The sequence below is a fragment of the Pristis pectinata genome, chromosome 4 (genome assembly GCF_009764475.1).
Source record: "Pristis pectinata isolate sPriPec2 chromosome 4, sPriPec2.1.pri, whole genome shotgun sequence".
Lineage (NCBI taxonomy): Eukaryota > Metazoa > Chordata > Chondrichthyes > Rhinopristiformes > Pristidae > Pristis > Pristis pectinata.
Window position 1 is genome coordinate 65,268,863 of NC_067408.1, and position 22,855 is coordinate 65,291,717.

General features: G+C 39.6%; 1 protein-coding gene across 1 annotated transcript; it reads left to right on the plus strand.

Annotated features, from left to right (window-relative positions):
- Positions 1 to 3,453: 3,453 nt before the first annotated feature.
- Positions 3,454 to 21,280, plus strand: LOC127569406 (integral membrane protein 2B-like). Its single transcript, XM_052014020.1, has 6 exons — positions 3,454 to 3,652; positions 9,181 to 9,318; positions 12,750 to 12,959; positions 13,264 to 13,374; positions 18,217 to 18,367; positions 20,754 to 21,280. The coding sequence occupies exons 1-6, from the start codon at positions 3,566 to 3,568 to the stop codon at positions 20,840 to 20,842; spliced, it is 786 nt and encodes a 261-aa protein (XP_051869980.1). The 5' UTR covers positions 3,454 to 3,565; the 3' UTR covers positions 20,843 to 21,280.
- The last annotated feature ends 1,575 nt before the right edge of the window (positions 21,281 to 22,855 follow it).

Below are 22,855 nucleotides of genomic sequence, written 5' to 3' on the forward strand. Positions count from 1 at the left end.
CGACACCTAATTTGTATTTGGTTTGCTTCAATGTAGAAGAGACTGCATAATGAAGAAATGCAAGTGAATCATTGCTTCACGTAAAATGACTAAGTAGATAGTGGGAAGAGACAGAAGAGCATTTTCAGTGGTTACACGGGAAACTGCCATGAGAAAAGGAGAAGTTGATAGAAATGGAGGAGTAGCCGTTAAAGATGTGTATTGTCAGAGGCTCAATTTGAGTCATCCTGCAGTAGAACAGGTGTGATGAGTTCACAAAATTATGAGTGAAACAAATGATGAAGGTTTATTTGTCAGTGACATAAAACACAAATCAGAATCAGGTTTATTAGCACTGACATATGAAATTTGTTGTTTTGTGGCAGCAGTGCAAGGCAAAGACATAAGAATAACTATAAGTTACAAAAATAAATAAATAGTGCAAAAAAGAAATAATGAGATAGTTTTCATGGACTGTTCAGAAATCTGATGGCGGAGGGGAAGGTGCTGTGCCTGAAGCGTTGAGTGTGGGTCTTCAGGCTCCTGTACCTCCTCCCTGATGGTAGTAACATGAAGAGGGCATATCCTGGGTGGTGAGGGTTCTTAATGATGGATGCCATCTTCTTGAGGCAACACCTATTGAAGATATCCTCAATGGTGGGGAGGTTTGTTCCCATGATGGAGCTGGCTGAGTCTACAACCCTGTGCAGCCTCTTTCGATCCTGCACATTGGAGCTTCCATACCAGGTGGTGAAGCAACCAGTCAGAATGCTCTCCACTGTACATCTGCAGAAGTTTGCAAGAGTCTATGGTGACATACCAAATCTTCTCAAACTCCTAATGAAGTAGAGCCACTGGCGTGCCTTCTTCGTAATTGCGTCAACGTGTTGAACCCAAGATAGATCCTCTGAGATATGCCCAGGAACTTGAATCTGCTCACCCTTTCCATCACTGACCCCTCAATGAAGACTGGTGTTTGTTCTCCTGACTTCCCCTTCCTGAAGTCCACCATCAATTCCTTGGTCATGCTGACGTTGAGTGTGAGGTTGTTGTTGCGACACCACTCAACCAGCCAATCTATCTCACTCCTGTACACCTCATCGCCATCTAGTGATTCTGCCAACAACAGTGGTGTCATCAGTGAATGTATAGATGGCATTTGAGCTGCGCCTAGCCACATAGTCATGAGTGTAGAGAGAGAAGAGCGGTGGGCTAAGCATGCATCCTTGAGGTGCGCCAGTGTTGATTGTCAGCAAGGAAGAGACGTTACTACTGATCCGCACTAACTGTGGTCTATCGATAAGGAAGTCAGGGATCCAGTTGCAGACGGTGGTACAGAGGCCCAGGTTTTGAAGCTTGTTGATTAGTATTGAGGGGATGATGGTGTTGAACACTGAGCTGTAAACGATAAACAGCAGCCTGACATATGTTTTGCTGTTGTCTCGGTGCTCCAAAGCCGAGTGGAGAGCCAGTGAGATTGCATCCACTGTAGACCTATTGTGGCAGTAGGCAAATTGCAGTGGGTCCAGGTCCTTGCTCAGACAGGAGTTAATTCTAGTCATGACTAACCTCTCAAAGTGCTTCTTCACAGTCGATGTGAGTGCTACTGGGTGGTAGTCGTTGAGGCAGCTCACCTTGCTCTTCTTGGGTAATGGTATGATTGATGCCCTTTTGAAGCAGATGGGAACCTCTGACTGCAGCAGTGAGAGGTTGAAGATGAAGATGTCCTTGAACACTCCAGCCAGTTGGTCAGCATTTTATTGTTTTAGTATGCATCACAGTGGCTCAGATTCAAAACATAAGAAATAGGGGCAGCAGTCAGCCCCCTGGCCCTTCAAGTCTGCTCTGTATTTTCCTGCACTTTCCATATCGAAGCAACAAGTGTCAGGATTTATCCCAAGATACATCCAAAAATCTATGTTGACAGCAAACACAAAAGGGAATCCACAAGTATTCTATAAACACATGAATGAGGAAAGGGTTGTAAGAGGAGATATCAGAAATCAAAAGGGAAATTTGCTCATGGAGGCAGGAGGCATGTTTGAGGTACTGAATCAGTACTTTAGATCAGTCTTACCAAAGGAGGAAGATGCTGGCAGAGCCACCAACAATGCTCGATGTACTTGAGATTCTGGATTGACTAAAAATTGAAAAAACAGGAGGTACCAGAAAGTCTAGCTGTATTTAAACTGGATAAGTCACATGGTCCAGATAGGATGCACCTGGAAGTAAGGAACTTCCTATTGTTCTCATTTTTCTTGTTGGAAGGGGTCACGGATTTGGGAGGTATTATCAGAGCAGCCCAGGACAGTCAATAAAGTACATTTTGTGGATGATATGTACTGCAGCCATAGTGTTCCAGTGGTGGAGGGGATGCATGTTTAGAGTGGTGGATGGGGTACCAGTCAAGCAAACTGTTTTTACCTACCTGGCATTGCACTTCTTGATTGATGTCACGTCAGTTCTTTTGATGCCATTTGCTGAAGGCCAGTTCTGGTTCTTGCAATGAACGTGAGTGCACAATAATTTTGGTGCAACCAAAATTTCAGCAAAAAAGTTCATCCTATCAGCATGCTTCCCTTTTGAAGCTCATTAAACCTACCCATCTGCTTCTCCTGAGTATCTGTCACATGGCTGTCTTGGGTTCAGCAAGAAAACTCCTTGAAACATTCTTATTAGAAGGCTGTATTGGATTCTAAGTTAAAACTATCACTCATGCATTTAAATTTCTCTAAGACTTTACCTCTTCCTTATCCCTGTAGCCTGCTAAAATTTTGCCCTTAAGTATCCTAATTTCTTTTGCCCTACTATTCCTCAGTGTGACTGCACCTGCGTTACCCTAATCTCTAGAATTCCACCCTTAAACCCTTCTGGCTCTTCACTAACTCACCTCCATTAAATAGCTTTTTTTTAGTGTCTTTGACTAAGATTTTAGATATCAATCTCATTCCTTGTAATCAAGTGTTTGTCTCATAGTGGTTCTTGGAATGCTTTATAACCTTAGAGGTGTTGCTGCACTTATCCTCAATTTATTTTATTGAGCAAAGATCTCTTAAACTTTAGAAACTCGATTTTCAGAGTCAATAGCTCTAGAGGGAATGGGGTCTTCTCAAACCGTCACGTGGCGTTGGTGCTTGAAAGGGGTGTTTTCTTCATGAACCTTCAATTTAGTTGCTCCAATATTTAGTTGCCCTAAACTCTGTAATTTTCTCTTTAAACGTCTCGACCTTCAACACAGCTCTACCATGCCAAACTTTAATTGCTCTGGTACAGTATTTCTTGACGGGACTGCAGGTTCACGCTTGTCTGGAGTGCTTTGGAATGTTTTGCCGCGTTAAAGGCGTTATACGAATGCAAATAATCGTTGAACGATTTCCGAGTGCTTGGTTAAAGACTGGGGAGCGAGTTATCCCGGGGGGGTGCAGGCATTCTGGGCGGGGCTGCAATTCCCGAGCGCCCGCAGGGAGGCGGGGTGATCTCGGGCAGCCGAGCGTCTTCGGAGGCTGTTTTATTTGGGAACTGCGTCACGCGCATTCTCGGAGGGAGCGAAGTGGTCGCGGGAGCGAGTCGGCTGCTGACTGCCACCATGGTGAAAGTGGCCTTTAACTCCGCGCTGAGCCAGAAGGCGCCCAAGAAGGATGAGAACAACGAGACGCTCATCATCCCCGAGAAGGTGGGTTGCCCGCTGCCGGCTCGCCGTTTATGGACCGTCTCTTGTAAGAGGAGCGTCCGAGTCGATGCGGCTCGTTGGCGGGCAGTTTAACGCGCCTGTGGTCGCGGTGTGAATAAACCGGAGCGCCACCTTCTCTGGCCAAAAGGCTCTGCGGGTTGTGAGTGATGTTCGGCCCCCGGAGTGGATGGTGGATCAGTACAGACTCTGACCGTAGGAGCAGCGGCGGCTGTAAAATGGCTGCCGGTCTGAGGGGCCGTCCTCCTTGTCGGAGCTGATTGCTTCCCTGCCCCCTCCTGCAGGAAGCTGTAGCGTCACTGGGGAAGCTGTAGTCGGGAAACTTCAGCGTCCAAAGTTCAGTCCTAATTCCGTGTTGGCTCCGGAGCAGCTGGACTTTGCAATGGGTGATATTGACCAGAAATGATGTACAAGGTCCTTTCGTTAATTGCGCTGCTTTGTGTAGGAAACTAGTGTGTCATGCGATTCCTCTTCTAATAATTAAATCTCACTATTCTCGGAGCAGTGTGAGGGGAAACGCAGCTGGAAGGAGGATGATCTGCTGGTTTGGTTAAACACTTCAATTTTAAGCAACCAACAATCTGTTGGAGGAACTCAACGGGTTGATCAGCGTGTGTGTGTGGGGGGGGGGGGGGGTGAGAAAATTTGACGAAGTTCCAGGTCCAGACTATGTATTAGTCCTGATACATGGCACATCAGCACTGATGCAAGGTTTCGACCCGAAAAGCCCACAAATCCTCCTCCCCACCTCACCCCCCGCAGATGCTGCTCGACCCGCTGAGTTCCTCCAGCAGATTGTTCATTGCTCCAGATTCCAGCATCTGCAGTCTCCTGTGTCTCCGGTTGGATTTTAAGTTTCATAATAGTTTATGGGGAGGAATTGCAGAGTACAGGAAGGAGGCAGATGAAGCAGGAATTTTCGATTTGTACGTGGAGCAGGTTGAGTGATGAATGAGGTTAACGATTTGTGCAGATAATGAAGAATTCCCATTTTGATATTTAAACCTTTAAGTATTTGGAGATCATGAATTTTGAATGGTGAGTGTAACGTGTGCTTTGTTATTGACACTTTCCATCATTCTGCGTAATGCCCTGTTTTATTTATATCCTGCAACTTTAATGCTATAAGTTTATCAGTTTTTCACATACCATGTATTTGTCACACTCCGGTGTAATCTTGGGTTGGTCAGCAACACCAAGGGTGTTCTAATGTATTTTCAAGCTCTGTTATTTGCAGCCTTATTGAGGGCAAGGGAAATGCATAATATTAGTATTTCCTAATGTTGTAGGAGTCCATTTTGGCCCATCAAGTCTTACACTGACTCTTGGGGCAATCCCATTGACCTATTTATTTCCCTGCAAACTAAAGCCCCACACATGGCTGTTAACTCTCCACAGATTCTGCTGCCATACACATGTTAGTGGCAATTTACAGTAGATAATTAACCTATTTAGTATATGGGAAGTAATGAACCACTTGGGATTTCCACTCCTTGACAGGAGGATGTTCAAAATTCACGCTGTTGGCATGGGAGGTTAGACTTACTTGAATCTGGATTGCTGCAGCTGCACAACTTTTTTTAAAAAAGGAATTTAAACCAATCCAGAATAGCTTGGAAGGCTATCATCCCAAGTGGATATTTGTGCACATATCAGTTTGGACAGGTGTTTAACATTTCCAGGCCTTAATGTTAACAGTAATTTGATTTTATAAGATTGTGTAATTACAGGGCCTGTTTCTCTGCATGGTATGTTCTGTTTGAACAACAAACAAGTTGGGCCAAACGGTCTCCTCCCAATCTAGCTCTCTTTCAGCATGTCTTTATCCTTGTACACATGTCTGCTTTTCCCTTGATAGCATGTTTGTCATTCTAACCAGTCTTGAGTAGATTTTGTTCCCCATTGGTTCCATATTGAATTCAGTGGTAACTGTATTGTATATTTTATTTTCCCCTCCCCTATTTTTGCATTCTGCACAATTCAATATTTGTAATTTTTACAGACCTCATTTGAGTTACTTTTTCTGAAGGGAAAAATAGTCTCAACTTGTTTAGTTTGTAGACTTGGTCTTGATATTTGTAATTCATCTGTTCTCATTCTTTCCAATCACTTTTGCCCTAGTGTTTACTTCTACTGGAGGCTAATCCAGAGAAATGCATCTTGTTTCTTCCAGACTAAAAACTTTGAAAATCACCCACAAAATACCCATTTTTTTTAAGTTGGGTGTGTCTGTAGATCATGACTTGGGGACACCAGGAATTATAAAGTAACTTTCCCAGTCTACTTTTTCTGCTGCATGCTTCTAGAAGTGTATCTTGCAGAATTTTCTTTTACACTGTTCTGTGTGGTGTGATTTTCAAAGATCAAAATTTATTACCCATTTAAAATTGCCTTAAGTGAATAGTTAAGTTTGCACCTTGAAATGCTGCAAGTCCCACAGTGATATTGGGAATAGAGCTTCCAGAATTATCCCCCAATGACTTGATGTATTTTCAGTCAGGATAATGTGGGACTTGAAAAGTGGTCATGTTCCTATTACTGTCCTTGAAGTGGAGGTTATAGCTTTTCAGACAATCAGTTTGGGCAGGCTGCAATGGTACACTCTTGAAAATGGTACAGACTGCAGGCATTATGCGCTGACAGTTGAAGGACTGAGTGTTTAAACTGGTGAATGGATCAAGCAAATTGTTTTGTTGCAACTACATTCAAAGTCGAGTTTATTGTTATATGCACATGTATGCACAGGTGCAATGAAAAACTTGCAGCGGTCCATTGTAGTGCAAAGTGGTCATAGTGTTGCTATACTGACGTGGTGATTAGGGTTGTGTGAGTTGGTTCAAGAACCAAGTAGTTGGAGGGAAGTAGCTGTTCTTGAGCCTGGTGGTGTGGGACTTCAGGCTTCTGTACCTCTTGCCCAACAGTAGCTGTAAAAAGATGGCATGGCCCAGATCTTTAATAAATATTGTCTTCATGAGGTAGTGCCTCATATAGATACAACTAATGGTGGGGAGGGATGTGCCAGTGATTATTGGGCTGAGTCCACTACCCTTCAGCTTCTCGCATTCCTGTGCATTTGAGTTGCTGTACCAGACCATGATGCAACCACAGGATACTTTCAACAATACTGCACCCAGGCAAGTGGTGAGTATTCTGTTAGCATGTTTTTTGTAGATGGTTAAAAGCCTTTGTGGAGTCAGGGTCTCTGACCTATTCTTGTGGCTGCAGTGTACAAGTGGTCCAGTGGAAAATTAGTCAATGATGAATTCTGCAATGTTAGTGAGAAGAGGATTATTGATGGTAATGTGATTTACTGTCAAATTAAGAGACTTTTTAGAGATAATCATTGCCTTTACTTTGTATTATTTTACTGAATGAGTCCATTTATTATCATAGGCATATGTGATGTATAAATGCTATGAAAATTAGCTTTATGCAGCACAGTACATTACAATATGTACAAACATAAGTTAACAAACTTAAATTAACATGCGCATTTTCGAAGTTAATATTGTTTTCATTAAGTTCTCATCTTCCACCACAAAAGGAGGATTTGGTCAATTCTTGTTATCAGTGTGCTAAGATGTTTAAACTTCATTTTCTGAAACCTCTTCCTCCCAGTAGAAATGTTGAACTGCACTGGTTCCAACTGCAGGAGGATGTGTCACTGCTGTGAACAAGGTCTACTGATTGGTCAGAAAATGTGGATTGTATTTGGGAGTTCGTGGTTAAGAATGATTTGGTTTCATAACATCAGCTTCTAAGCTGTATTGTAGCGGTTGCTACCGCGGAATAAAACAAGACTCTACTCGGAGGATTGCCAAACAGAACTGGTTTATTTTCCCGCCTTGTGCGGGCCCTTTAAGGGAGAGAAACTCCCGCCCAAAAAACCGGCAATGACGTAAGTCCTACGTCATCAGGACTTTCCCGCGCGCGGGTTCTCCCCGTCGCTCGGAAAGACGAGGCCCGCCGCCATCTTGGGCCTCGTCGCTCCGACGCCGCGCGACCCGACTGCCGAGCCGGTTCGCCCGACTAGACGGTGAGTCGCCACAGTATTAAAAAAAAATCCACCTGCACTGTAAATGGAATATTTTGAATATTATTTTCTAAATGGATAATGCCGTGGTCATATTTTAAGGACAATACAGATTTGAGTTGTTTAAAGAAACATTGTATTAGTCACTGTCTGAATTTAGATTTGCTAGGAATGTAAAGGGAAAATTCAGAAAACTGGGAATATCTTTAAGGGTACAGGAGACAAAGTGGTGATTGATGTATTTTGGAATGAGGGGAAGGTTCCAATATATGGGGAAAGGTGATGTACATTTACATATCACTGGCATCCTTGATATTGTTTACTTCCACTTTTTCTCTCTGACTGCAGTAAACTTTTGAGCCTGCTTTTGCATCTCCAGGCCTTTTCTCTCTTCCTCCCTTGCATGTTCCTGACCTCCTCTCCTCCTCCCACCCCCCCCATCTTTCATGTTATTTTCCCAAGCTATATAAATTGCAAACATGTTTAACTTCCCCTGCCCAAAGCAATTACAGACTCTCATATCCTTAAATTGTAATTTTTGCTCCATGGCTGTGGCCTTTTGCCTCTCTGAACTATTCCAACCATATGGCTTTTGCCACCTTTGCCTATTCCTCTCCCTTCAGTGCTCTAAATCCTACTTTCATCATTTCAACTACGTCCCCTTCCTAAATGCTCATCCTTTATTTTTAAGCATGATATTAGGTGAAGATTGATATCGGAGCTTGGTGGAATTTCAGTGTGCATTTCTCAAAAGAAGAAAATTCCAAAGTGCAAATGGCTGTCTTGTGGAATAGCACCATTATTACTAATGTTCTGAAAGAGAAGTAATGTCTGCTTGAGTTGAAAAGAGCAAGATGCTACTTATTCATAAATATTACATCACAAAAGCAGGCTGTTTAAAGTCAAAAGTCACTGATATATCAAGAAATTATGCTCCCCCCTCCCTCTCCTTTGCACAATTAAATGGGTTGTACATACAGAATTTACCATTTTGAGGAATGATTCCTTCTGAAGCAGAAACTCCCTAGTTTCTACTAAAGGGGGATGCTCTAGAATCTTCCAGTTTTTGGGCTTGAAGTATGGTGATGAAATTAGAGCAGAACTCAGTTTTGTGCTTCCCATCCACAGTGATGTGAAAATTAGGCCATTGTGATAATCCAGTTATGAGAATCATATTCACTGTGAAAACTATATAGGCTGAGCTATTGGTTCATCACTCCTGCGTTACAAAATGGGTTTTTTCACCATGAGCCATTCATCATGGTTTAACATGGTTGAAGTGTACTAACAAAGAGTAAACTGAAATTCTTGTGTAAAAGTGACTAATATTTCTGTTGTAAATATCCTTGCATTAATGCAGTTGGACCAAGGCAACTGAAATTTAGATCTGGAAATTGGGTTCTTTAAAGATTAGAATTAAGCCAATTTGTAGTTTTGCTGGTCTTTGGTTTGGCATTAAGATACTTTCTTTTTCATACAGGAGCCAGAGGAGGAGGTTGTTCCATTTAGACATCAATCACGTGTCTGGTGCTGGTGTATGTGCCTTGGATTAGCTCTCATGCTGTCGGGTTGTTGGTGGTTGGTGGTGGCATACCTCTACCGATATTTTATCGTACAGGTAGGAGAATGACTGAGAATAAACTTTTTTTATTGCTCTGTGCAAATGTATAGAATCCTGTTAAATTCAAGAATGAATACTGAATGAACATACAAGAATGAATGTTGATACTGAAATTTTGTTGTGTGGTAATTGCAGAGCAGAGTTGTATTTTTTGGGTTGGATAAACTGAGACATAACAGGAGCCACTCTGCCACAAGCAACTTTCTATTATGTACAATGTAGAATCTATTGCTGTTTCCTAACCTGGAGCTAGTTAGGGTCAACATCAAGTAGTTCTTCAACTCTGAAAACTAGGGTAATACTTTTAAAGGGTGTGGGTGGATGTGTGGTAGATAGTCAACCCTGAGAAATGTTGGGGTTGGTTTTCGTGGGCAAAATAAGGAAATAGTATGTAAATAACCATGTAAGAACATTCAGATTGAGATGTTAAAAACAGATTATGCCTGAAATATTCAGCTGGTCAAGCTGCATCTGTGGGAAGAGATACTGATCACCCAATCAAATGCAGATTGGATGATAGCTTTGCAGTAAGCCTGCATTCAGCCCATAGGGACGACCTGAAGCTTCCCATTGCCTGTTGCTTTAATTCCTCATCCCACTCCCACTCTGGCCTATCAGCCTGTAGCCTCCTGTAACGTCATGGTGAGACCCAACGCAAGCTTGAGTGACAGCACCCTATTTTCCATATGGGCATGTTGTGGCTTTCTGGACTTGATATTGAATTCCCCAACTTTGAACTCCCCAGATTTCTTGATCTGTATCAGTCATCCATCTGTAAGATTAACTTGGCTTGCTTTTCCTTTTCTCTGAGATTGGAGGACATGCCCAGTTTGCACCACAACTCCCACATTCTTTTTTAGGTTCTTTTGTCGATGTTGTTGCCCTCCAACTGCTCTTATTCATTGGCCAGATAACCTTGATTATAGTTTATTCTCGCGGTCACCCTGGTTTCACCCTGTCAGAGACATCACCCTCCCCCCATCCTTCCTGCAGCTTTACAAGCTTCTTTTGTTGTCTCCTCAGTTCTGATGAAGAGTCTCAGACCTGAAGTGTTGACCCTGTTTCTATTCCTACAGCTGTGGTCTGACCTGCTGAGTATTTCCAGCATCTTCTATTATTTTAAGATTTCCAATATCTGCAGTTTCTTTTTTAGACAGATATTTGAACTAATATAGGAAAGTGAGAGAGCAGGTTAATATATTAAAGCATGTAAGTTTCTGGAGCTGCCAATGATAGGTGTAGAACAAAAAGGCCAAGAAGTCATTCTAAATCTATGAAATAATTTGGCCCCAACTGCAGTACTTTATTCTGGACATTGTAGGAAAAGGATTTACTAGAATTATTATGGGGAATACTGTTTGGCTAGATTAGAAGGTGAGGCTTGCTCTCCTTGAAGTAGAGGAGGCCAACTGGATACAAATGTGTTTAAAATTTAAGATGTGTTTAGAATATATAGAAAAAAAAGTTTCCATGGGATGGTCAACAACCAGAGGCCACAAACTCAAGATCTTTTGCAAATGATCAAAAAGCTTTGTGGAGTGAGTGACTAAGATCTGGAATGTGTTACTTGATTAAGAATTGTTAATAACTTTAAAGGGCAATTAATTACTGGAAGGATGAAGGAAAAAAGGCAATGGAGGTGGAGATATCAGAAGTGAGGTTCCAGTGCATTAGTCTGTGATTCTACAAGTATGGGTATCTGGAAGGAACAAATCTGGATCCTGTTGTTCAGCACCTTTTTTTTTAAAAAAAAAGTTAAATTGCAAGGAAAGTTGCATTCTTATTGCTGTAACTGAAGCACAGGAGCACATTTACAATGTAATGCCTCAAATATTTTTCTGAATCTGTCTAACTCCTATTAACCCGTAGTTTAATTCCTTTTTAAGCAGAGTCAGTATAGCTTTGTAAAATGGAAATTTTAACAAATTTGTCAATTTTTAGGAAGTCCTGACCACAATGGATAGAGGAGATCTTGTAGATGTATTTAAACTTCCAAGGGTGTTTGACAAGATGCATTGAAAGTTGTCATAAGATGAGAGCCCGTGCTGTTGAGGGTATCATTATTATGAATAGAGGACTGGCTAATGAATAAATGCCACAAATGTTTGAAATTATTTTAAATGAAGCTGGAACTTAAATTATGTAAACCATCACCCATTAACAATGCAAAAGTCTATAAGGAACTTTATTTTATGAAGGAACATGGTGGGTACCTATAGAACAATGTCAAACATTGCCTTGGTAAAGAGAAGAATGAATAACTGGTGTCTACGTGAAAAGTTTCTCATTAGGAATACTAATGTAGTTTTACTCAAGTGCATTATGCAGTGTAAGTGGTCTCACTGCATCAATTAAAACCTCAAGTTTCTATTATCTTTATTTCACTTTCAGATTTATAGACCTGAAAATCAATATCAGTAGCAATTAGAGCATGCTTGGCAAGTTTTCTACATAAAAGCTACATTTGGGGAGGATGGGGGAGAGAATCTTTGAACTCTGATTTAAGGGCACATGCTTAATGTATTTTACGCAGCCATGATGTCTTTGTGTTGGTTCGAAATAGAGACAAATAAGGCAGTGCAGCAGTCAATGAAGACAGTTCCAGTGTTGGCTTTAATTACTTTGGTTGTATTGTTGAAGGCTGAATTTTGGCTAGGACACAGTCGTCTTCCCTGTTTGAGCAATGCTGTCAGCTGCGACAGCATTTGTGGTGTCCTCTGCAATATTTATTACTCATTTATCACTGAAAAATACATTTTTACACTGTTATTTTGGGAAATGTGCTACTTTTGATAGGTTAATACATTTCCTACAATACAAATGTGACTGTGCTTCACAAGGTAATTCCTTATAAAAACACGTTTGGGTATACTGAAATGGTTGTGAAAGATGATAAGTTAATGGAAATCTTAGTGGCACGGGGATTGTTCTTCATCCTTTTAATATTTCAAACCAGTTTGGTGCAATTTTCAATAGGAAATTTTGGACCTAGTTATCAGATCATAATCAGAATCTGATTCAGATTTCCTATTTGTAGGAACACTGTAATTTAGTAGAACTTCTAAAGACCTCAGATTTAAAATTCTGTTAACATAGAGTATTAAGGAATTGGGCCAAGGGTGAAGTCTAGACTTTCCGCTGGAGAAAAACTTTCATTTGACCAGTACACATCTCTTCTACAACAATTAATTTGTCTTTTCCATTTGGCATAATTGAGAGCCTGATAATAGGAACAATACCCAGTACTGAAATTTTCTTGCCAGTGTATTTAGCTGTAATATTGCTCCATACCCAGAGATTGAATCCCAATTCAATAATTTCTGTTGAATGTTCTTTTGAATACTTTGACTTTTCTTCGCAGAAATGGGTCCCACAGTTTTAATAGGAATATCACTGAAGTTTAACATTTTTTTGTTAATTTGTTCCAGGAAGGTGAAGTTTTCTTTTGTGGTCTCAAGTACAGTGATCCTAAAGACTACCTTGTTCCTGAAATTGGTGTTGATTCACAAGTAGCTCCATACCAATCAATTGAAGAAAATATTCGAATTTTGGAAGATGATGGAGTTGAACTGATCAATGTTCTTGTCCCAGAGTTTGCTGATGGCGATCCAGCAGATATTGTTCATGATTTCCACAGGGTATGCTTTAATTGCTGTATTTATGTGCATTTTTAATTAAATTCTAATTTGTTTATTTTAAAGTGGCTTTTTTCATTCTTAAATGTTTTTAATCAATTTCTTTTATCTGTATTCTAAGCTGCTATGTTTTGGGGGCAACTTAAGCCTTTTTAATTGTATTGAAAGTGTAATTGTGACAAGCAAGATGTTATTAGGACTCAACCACCTAATTGCTTTTCAAAAAAAGAGGCTAAGCCAACACATTTGCATATCATGAAACATTTGAAATTGGCTTGAGTATTTTAAAATAGATTTTCTTTCCTAGGGTTTGACAGCATACCTGGATTTGAGTTTGAATAAATGCTATGTGATTCCACTAAATTCATCCATTGTTATGCCACCACGCAGTTTGTTTGAGTTGCTAATCAACATCAAGGTACGTACAAGTTAACATTATTCACTTTCTGGTTTTGACCATATTTTTTTACGGCACAGTTGAGCCTAAGGATTGTGTTTATGTAGTCAGTTCAGATAGAATCTGAAAGTGCTCAAGTTTAGAAAGCGTATCCAATCTCCTGATTTCTTTTTGAACATGGCATGGCACTGGAGTTAGATCTTCGGCTTGCCCTCTCATAATATGGCTTAGGAAAACCTTGGTTTCAATAATATTGAAGCTACTATAGTTAGAGCATGGACTACTGTGGTGTAGCACTTAAACTGGCATAGATGATGGGCCATAATGGCTTCCTATGTCATGAGAAAATATGGACCAACTTTTACATTTTCTTTATTCACTTTGTCCTCAAATACTCATTGGACTCAACTTTCCACTCTCATCTCAATTCCAATTAGGTTAATTTGTTTTTTAAGAAAAGCCTTTCTGATGAACAAGTAGAGTTTTGAAGAAAAACCATGCTACAAAAGTAAAGAACTAGGGAAGATTAGTTTAACCTAGTAGTGATCAGATGGAGCAAAGGGAATCTGACTCCTTGGTTAAGCTTGCTTCATGATGGATTTGAGCAGAATAGGAACAATTGTACTGCAGATTGTCAATGCCTCAGTTTGATGGCAGGAAACAAAGGAGGAACCTCTTATTGGTTGAATACATTAGTTTAATTTCTGTGGGACAAGGAAAACAAGATTTTAGGGAATTGGCAGAAATTGAACTGTGCAATATCAATTTTAGTTGTACTTTCTCCATGTAACCTTGTGGGTTTCCCTTGAGTATTACAGTTTTCTCTTGTGTCCCAGAGAAGTGCAGATTAGATTGATTGACCATCGTAAATTGCCCCTAGCATAGGTGGGAGACATCATCTAGAGTGGGTTGATGGGAATGTGGGAAGGAAAGATAATGGAGGATTAAGATTGCCCTGTGCTGGCATAAACTCAATGGGCCAAAATGGCTGCATGACATAAGAAAATATGGATTACCTTGTTTTTTTTTTAATGAGTTTTCTCTATTCCTTTGTCCTCAAATATTAATTGGAATTGAATTTTCTTCACCCTTGTATCAATTCCAATTAGGTTATCTATTTTTTAATAAAAGCCTTTTAATAAAAGACCTAACAAGTAGAAAAGAACAAGGGAAGATTAGGTAAAACAAGTAGTGATCAGATGATGCATAGGGCTCTTCTGGGGGTGGGTGGGGTGTGGAAGCAGTTCATCATAGGAGTGAATTTGTTGTTTTGCAGAAATTGACAATATTTTCTGTGCATATGATTTTATTGTTGTATTACATGGCTGCAGAAAATAGAATATCACATTGTAATATGTATATGAGGATTGCGAAGGAAGAATATCACTTGGAGAAAATGCACCTCTTTAATGACACTTGTACAATAATCCTGTGGACCTGATGGCCTGTGTTTTGCAGTTTTTGAAGATAGATGCATTGGTTGTGATCTTCCAGAATTTCTTAGATTCTGGACTGGTCCCAGCAGAATGCAAGATGGAATTGCAACACACTATTCAAGAAAGAAAGCCAGGAAAGTAGACCAGTTTACCTTAACAACAGTTGAATGGAAAATAATGGATTCCATTATTAAACAGTAAAATGGTACAAATAATTAATGATTAGGCTGAGTTGGCAATTTTTGGGAATGTTTCTACAAATTTTAGCAGGATAGATGATGAGAACCAGTTTTGTGTATTTGGGTTTCCTGAAGCATTGGATAACACTTCCGCAATAGGATTGCTTGTGATGTTGGGGAATTTTTGATTAAGTGATGGAAAACTGTCATCAAGTTAATAACCTGTGGCCAGTGGAGTGTTTTTAGATCAGAATAGGGTTATGGGCATTGCAAATGAGGCCAGCATTTATTGTCGACCCCTAAATTAACCTTGAAGGTGGCAATGAGCCACCTTGAACTACTGCAGTGTTTAAAATTATATTGGGTAAAAATTTCAGGACTTGGGCTGAGGAATGGCAATTTGATCCAAAACTATTGTGACTTTGAACAAATGACAATATTTCCAAGTCCAAATGGTGTGCAACTTGAGGAAATCATGCAGATGGCTATGTTCTGGGGAATTTTGAGGTTGATGATTAGTAGGAAGAATGGAGGCTTAGTTTTTATGGTGTGATACTGGGATCTGGGTGTCCTTGTGAAAGAAATAGCTAACATACAGGTACAGCAAATAATCATGAAGGCAAATTGAATGTTGGCCTTTATTGCAAAAGAGATGGAGCAAAAAAAGTTTTAATGCAATTATGTAGCAGGACTACAACTAGGAGATGGTTTGGTCTTGCTGAGAAATCTCTGGGCTTGGGAGAGTGGTGCAACCAAACAAAAGGGGAGATGGCAGCTTCCATTGCATCCAACGAGATGAGACCATAGGATGTGGGCGGTCTTTCAACACATGGAGTGGGTACTCCCAGTCCCCATCAAGGCTTGTTTGCTGTGCCATCCAGATTTCCACCCTGAGCCTTGGGCTAAAGCTGATTTTTATTTTTAAATAGAGGGAATTAATTTGGAAAATGTGGATGTATTGAAGAGGTTTTAATTAAACATCATCTCAGCAGGAACAGTGGGACTACCAAATCTAGAACTGATAATACCATGTTGTTAAGGATAAATTAAATATTGGACAAGAAAATAATTGAGATTTATTATCTTTTGAAGGAGGAAATTGCTGGGCATAGATTAAGAGGCAAGTGAGTAGGTGGCAGAGACTCTTCAATCCTCAGCTACATCTTTTGGTGTAAAATTGGAGGTCTGCTAATGCTTTACCCTTGTTTAGAAGAAGGGATAAGAAAGGTAATTACAGGCTAGTTTAATTGGTCAAATTATTAGAATCCATTCTACGAAATGGTTTAGATTTAGAAAGGCACAGATTAAAATACATTCAGCACAGATTTAAGGGAAATAGGAAAGTGCATGTCTGATAGATTGAATTTTATTGTAAAATAAGGGGATTTGGGGTAGTGTTTGATGTAGTCTGAGGATTATCAAAAGCTTCATTATAACATTCCACATGGTGAAGAGGTGAAAGTTCAAGGAAGAGTGGCAATTGGATCCAAAACTGTTGTGGCAGGAAGTGTGGGGTAATGATGGTCTGTTTTGTGATAGGGTGTTATAGAAAGGATGTGGCCTGTGCAGAACTAACTGATCAGTATGTTTTAGCAATAACCTGTAGGGAAATGAGGTTTGCAGATGCAAAAATTTAGCTGTATGATTGCCAATGGGGAGGAAAGCATTAGACTGCAGGAAGATGTAGATGGTCTGCAATGTGGCAAATAGAAAGTAATCCAGGCAAGTGTGAAGTAATAGATTTGGGAAGCTGTCACCAGCAAGATAATATACAACTAATGTCAGAATATGAGGTATGAAGGTGTTTTCAAAACAAAACATTTCTTTACCTCATCAAAAGCATCCCATATCAGAGCAGGGGAGTTGTGTTAGAACTCGTATACCTCACAAATTAGATCCCAGTTGGAGTACTGCATACAGTTGCAGCATTAAAAGAAAGATGTGATTGCATTGAAGAGAGGGCAGAGGAGATTTACAAAGTTGTTGCATAGAGAATTGCTTGGATAAACTAAATCTGTTTTCTTGGGTGATGCACAGGGCCTAGATATAGTAAATATATGGCTACCTGAAAGGTTAAGTTTTTCTTTCTATCAGTGCTATTTTTTTTCCTGTTGTTTCAGATGTGTAGCATTTGCAGCTTTGTTTTATTAATTTGCTACAGAGCTTTAGACTTAGTACTGCAAGGTGGAATTAAGCTGGCTAACCTTTTAATTGACTGGCAGAAATGGCCACATTCTGTCATAAATTTTTGTAATTCATGATTTGGATCTAATACTGCTCTTAGCCTATTAATTTGGCTGTGGTTGTAATTAAATGTGTATACATAAAACTGCTTTAGTGGGATTGGAGAAAATTATTAAAAACCAAGTAGAGTCCTTATCAAGTTGATCAATTGTGTCAACACTTGGATAATCAATATTAAAACTGATCAAATTGACAAAGTGTAGGGGGAGGGAATGTTAATTATTTTTGCACAGTTAAAATGTGGATGCTTCATAACAATTTTCTATTTTGGGCAAAGTTGCAATATAATTTAAGCAAATTAAAACATTGGAAAAATATGCATAGAAATTGGAAACGTCTGTATTTGAAGAGCAAAATAGCAAACAGTGGGCTGAGGATTTCATATTGTCCTTTTTAATTAAATTTGTTTTCCTTTGTCCTCTTTGCTCCAAGAGAATTGGAATGCAGTGATCTGATTTACATTTAAAGTGTAATTTAAAAAAAATCCAGACATTTCCTAAAAATCCAGACACTTCCTCAAAATCCTACTTCTAGAGTACCGACATAAAGCATGCTGGCATTTTTCAGTCTGCCTGCCTTAGCATCCCAGAAACACTGGCTCGGATAAATCCCGTGAGCTAAATACTGACAATTTTTTACCCTGACGTGTGCCTTGCAGGTCAAGGGAACTGCTTTTTGTATGATTTTTGAGTGACCCATAGACAATACTGTTATATCGTCTTTTCAAGAACGTGCCAAGATGGTGTGATGAATTTACCAAGCTATGTGCAGTTGCAAACATTTATTTCCCTTCGCCTTCTTGAAGATACCTTTTTAGGTATGGTTCCTTGAGTTCTAGTTTCCCTGTTATTTCATTTGCATGTTGTTAATTTAGTATTCTTGCCGAGCCCAATTCTGTTATGCATGTAGCTAAGGTCACTTGGATAGTCAAGGAGTACAGTATTTCTGAGTATCAAGTGCCTTGCATATACACAATTGAAAATATCCTCAATTAACTTAAACAGGCTGGCACCTACTTGCCCCAGTCTTACTTGATCCATGAAGAGATGGTGGTTACTGATTATATTGAAAATGTGGATGAGCTTGGATTCTTTATCTCGCGCCTTTGCCGTGGGAAGGAGAGCTTCAAGCTTCAACGCAGAGATCCTGGGAAAGGTAATTTAATGTATTTTGTGCAGTTTTGATGTAAGGAAACAATTTTAAATTTAATCAATTCAATTTTCAAGCAAAAATATTAAATGTTTCAATGCATTGAAGGTTCTTTTAAAGATTGTTTTTCTAACTTGTATGTTTTGTCAGTTAACTTGTATGTTTTGTCAGTTTCAGGGTCGAAAATACATTTTGCTTAACTAGTGGTGTTTTCTGTTGTAGTGTAATGGATCCATTCCTGATTTGTGGTGTTGCAATTTCCAGATATGGGGCAGCACATTTAAATTCTCTCTACTCCCTCCAGCATTTAATTTAATTACTTCAACATGGATTCAGCTCATTGACCTTGCTATTTCAAGAGCTGTTCAATTTGTCCCACTTTTGCCCAGATGCCAGCATTTCCCCACTGAGATTTGCTGTTGAATGTATGTCTACAACACTTGATGTCACCTTGGGTTCTTGGCAATCACTAAATCTTTGTCCACTGGTTTTTAGCAATTTAATTATTTCCAATAGCTTCTATCTAAACCCTTCACTTTAAAGATGTTTCCTCTTGGACATCTTCTGTAGGGAGAACAGTCCCAACTTTTCTGGTCTTCGAACAATCTCTCATTACTGAATTGCTACCTTTTATCTATAGAGCCTTTGTGTCCTTGTAAAGTGAGTTGCCCTTAATGGGACACAATATTGTAGTTCATGGTCAAATTCATGAGTTTAACATAAATCCTGACTGCTTGTATTTGTAAAACCTTTTATGTAACCTGTCCTACCATTTTCCAATTCCCAGGTCTTTTGTTATTTTACATCTATACTTTTTGTAGACCCACCTCATTTTTCTGAAATATCAGCTGCAGTGTGTCCACCCATCCCACAACAAGTCTACAATGAATTGATCTCTGTTACCATTCTATATATTACACAAGTTTTATTTGGTTTCCCCATTGAGTTAATATTAGCTGGGCAAGTAAGTGCATTCCTACAAACGAAATAAAACAAGTCAGCTCATCTTTTGAGTTAGCATGTTTGCTCTTTCTGAATTGAGGCTGCATTGTTAGTCAAGTAGTGAAGTAATTTACTTACCATGAGTTCAGCCAGAGTACAGGTGACCCCTGCACTACCGGTGTTTAGGTAATGGAAATTCACCCTTACAGAATTCACGAAGCACTACCCAAAAATTTGAGACATGGAATAAGATTCTCTCTCAGAATTTGTGAAATAACGTAAAAACAATTATTCAACTCTTGATGCATAAGCAGACAGCACAGCTTTGCATTACAGGAAGGATGTGGAAGCATTGGAAAGAGTGCAGAGGAGATTTACCAGGATGCTGCCTGGTTTAGAAAGTATGCATTATGAAGAGAGACTGAGGGAGCTAGGGCTTTCTCCTTTGGAGAGGAGGAGGATGAGAGGAGACATGATAGAGGTATACAAAATATTAAGAGGAATACATAAAGTAGACAGCCAGTGCCTCTTTCCCAGGGCACCAATGCTCAATACAAGAGGGCATGGCTTTAAAGTAATGGGGGGGGGGGGGGGAGGTCAAGGGAGATATCAGAGGAAGGTTTTTTTACCCAGAGAGTGGGGCATGGAATGCACTGCCTGGGGTGGTGGTGGAGGCAGGTACATTGGTCAAACTCAAGAGATTGCTAGATAAGCATATGGACGAACTTAAAATAGAGGAATATGTGGGGAGGGGTGGGGGAAGGGGTTAGATAGTTTTTAGGTGAGGTTTAAATGTCGGCACAACATTGTGGGCCGAAGGGCCTGTATCGTGCTGTACTTTCTATGATTCTATGAAAACTGTAATCCGGATAGTTTTCTAGGTATGCAGCAGCCCCTCATGATGTGGGGGTCATTTCTTTTGGGAGAGTTGATGCAGGAGTGATTGGATGGATGTAGATTTTGAGAAATTTTTTGAACATGGAGTGGCAATAAGCTTAAAGGGTTTGAGTAAATATGTTCAAATTCAAGACCAAATAAGTCTCACTACTATCATCTACTTGTCATAGGGGAGGTGGCATAAAGATAGTCATAATGGGGGAAAGGCAGACATTATTGTCCTTGATAGCTAGATTTGGATAGATCACAGAAACTGGTAAATTAAGTTTGTACTTTTTAATGCTGGTTCTTGGTGAGCAAAAAGGCAAGATGTAGCTAGCAGTTTCAGACAAATTGAAACTTGCAGTCAAGCAAAATTATTGAACTATGCTGAATTCATCACTCATCTGGTATTCAGCTTCTGGTTAATCAATAATTTTGGGCTCCAAGGTACTCTTGTGGCATGTTAGAGAATTTTGCCTTGTAATCTGAGTGCAGAATTTAGGTGACTTTAATTCATGTTACCTCTTTATGTAGGCCACATTCTCCATTTAACAACTTTTCTTTTTTCCAGGAATCCAAAAGCGGAATGCATTGAAGTGTTTCAAGATCCTTCATTTTGAAAGTAAAGTTGCAGTTGAAACTTCTGTCTGTGAACAATAATCGCAGAAGACAATCCAGTGCAGCTCCATATTGAGCCCACAAAATCACTTTTTTCTTGGTGTGCAATGCATTTTTCTTTTTTTAGTGCTGTAAACAGTGTTTACTTTTGCAATTTTAATCTCTGCTTAATACTACCAGAAGTGTAAGATGCAAGTAGATGTTTTAAGGTATGATAGTAGTTTGTGAGAAGGATAATGCCAACATTTCTATTTGTTTCAATAGTGGGCTATATTATATTAGACTGGAATTAATACTTTTTTGACTTGTGTGGGAAGAAACTGGAGATTTCCCCACTTTTTTTTTCCTCAAATATCTGTAATCTATATACTAGGCACTGTGGATGGGGTGAAAGAGAAGAGAACATAATATGGTAAATGCATTTGACTAATTGCTGAATTTTGTGTATATAATCTAAGTAAAATAAAAAAATTAAAATGGTTTTGTATGTACTGCATATTTGCTGAGCACCTTCAACAGGAATCCTCCAATTTTGTGCAATCAAACAAATGTGTGTAGAATGAAATGGCAAAATATTGGTGGTGGTGGTGATATGTGGATCTAATTGATAGCTAACTAATAGTTTGGTCAGAGATGATGATAGAACATGAGGTGCTGTTCCTCCAGCTTACATTTTGCTTCATTGGAATATTCAGGAGATTAATTTTTTGAGAAATTTATACATCAAAAGCCAGCCTTCATTCACCTTAAGTACGATGAGCCACCACTTTGAATTGCTGCAGTCCTGGTGGAGGTACTCAAAACAGTCCTGTTGAAGAGAATTCTATGAATTTTTTTTGACCAGCAACAATGAAAAAAGTGTATTTCCACATTAGGATGGTGTGCAACTTGGAGGGGAGCCTACAGTTGGTGGTGTTCCCATGCAGCTGAAGCCCTTGTCCTTGGTTTTGGAGATTGTGGGTTTGAATGATGGTGTTGGAGTTACTGCAGTGTATTTTGTATACAGTGCACACTGCAGCTACTATAGGCCTGTGGTAGTGGGAAGAAATGTTGAGGCTGGTGGGTAGAGTACCAATCAAGCAGAATACTTTGTTCTGGGTGGCATCAAGCTTCTTGTTGCAGCTGCACACATCGGGGCTAGTGGGTCGTATTCCATAAGGCTCCAAACACCATCTGCCTTTTAAAATCTATGCTGATGTTTCATACTTAACATGCACTTGGAGGGATTTTAGTTATTTTTTTCCCCGCAGGATCATTGTTTCTGAAATCTTACCCAGCACTAATGTTAAACTAAGCTGCCCTTAATTACTTAGAATATCCTTATACCCTTGAATAATATATTTGCTACTTTCTAATCCTTAGCATCTTTCTAGTTATTAGGGAAGATTGGAAGATTATGGCAAACCCTTTCACTATTTCCACCCTGACTTTGCAACCCAGGGTCAAGTCATCCTGATTGGATGTCATCCAGTCTTTCCTGTACACCCTCATAAGTTATCACCCCATCTATTATTCCTACCACCTTTAAAAACACTGTTTATTGAGATGATGCTGACAAAGTACTGATTAAGCATGATAGCTTTGCCCTTTCCCTTGAGTACATACATTGCCTTTGTCCCTAAAGTCTCAGATGCCTCTTGCTATTCGCATGTACAAGACCTTTAGGTTTCCTTTCATGTTAACTGCCGTTCTGTACCCAACTCTATGGCAATCTTGTTTTTCTCTTCATTTCTCTTTTACTGTATTCTGGTTCTTGCTTGAAGAATTTGCCTAATGTGATGTAGATCCATTTTTCTGTTTCATCATATTTTTCACTTCCTCCATCCAAGGAGCTCTGATTTTGGACTGTGATCTTTTGTGGGAATTATTCCAGTCTCTACTAGAAGCATTTTCTTGTTAAAGACCTCCCATTAGTTTTTTCCTGCAGATCCTTTCTCATTCCTTGAAGTTGACCCAATTCCATCCTAGAAATTCAGCTTTCAATTATTCCTTGCCCTTCCTCATGACAAATTAAAATGTTTTGATACAATTATCATTTTTATCCAAATGATCTTC

Excerpts from the sequence above, each read along its gene's own strand:
- LOC127569406 (XM_052014020.1), top strand. The coding sequence starts at position 3,566 with ATGGTGAAAGTGGCCTTTAACTCCGCGCTGAGCCAGAAGGCGCCCAAG. Across the intron at positions 12,960-13,263 it reads TTGTTCATGATTTCCACAGG|GGTTTGACAGCATACCTGGA; the intron begins GTATGCTTTAAT and ends TTTCTTTCCTAG. Across the intron at positions 18,368-20,753 it reads ACGCAGAGATCCTGGGAAAG|GAATCCAAAAGCGGAATGCA; the intron begins GTAATTTAATGT and ends TCTTTTTTCCAG.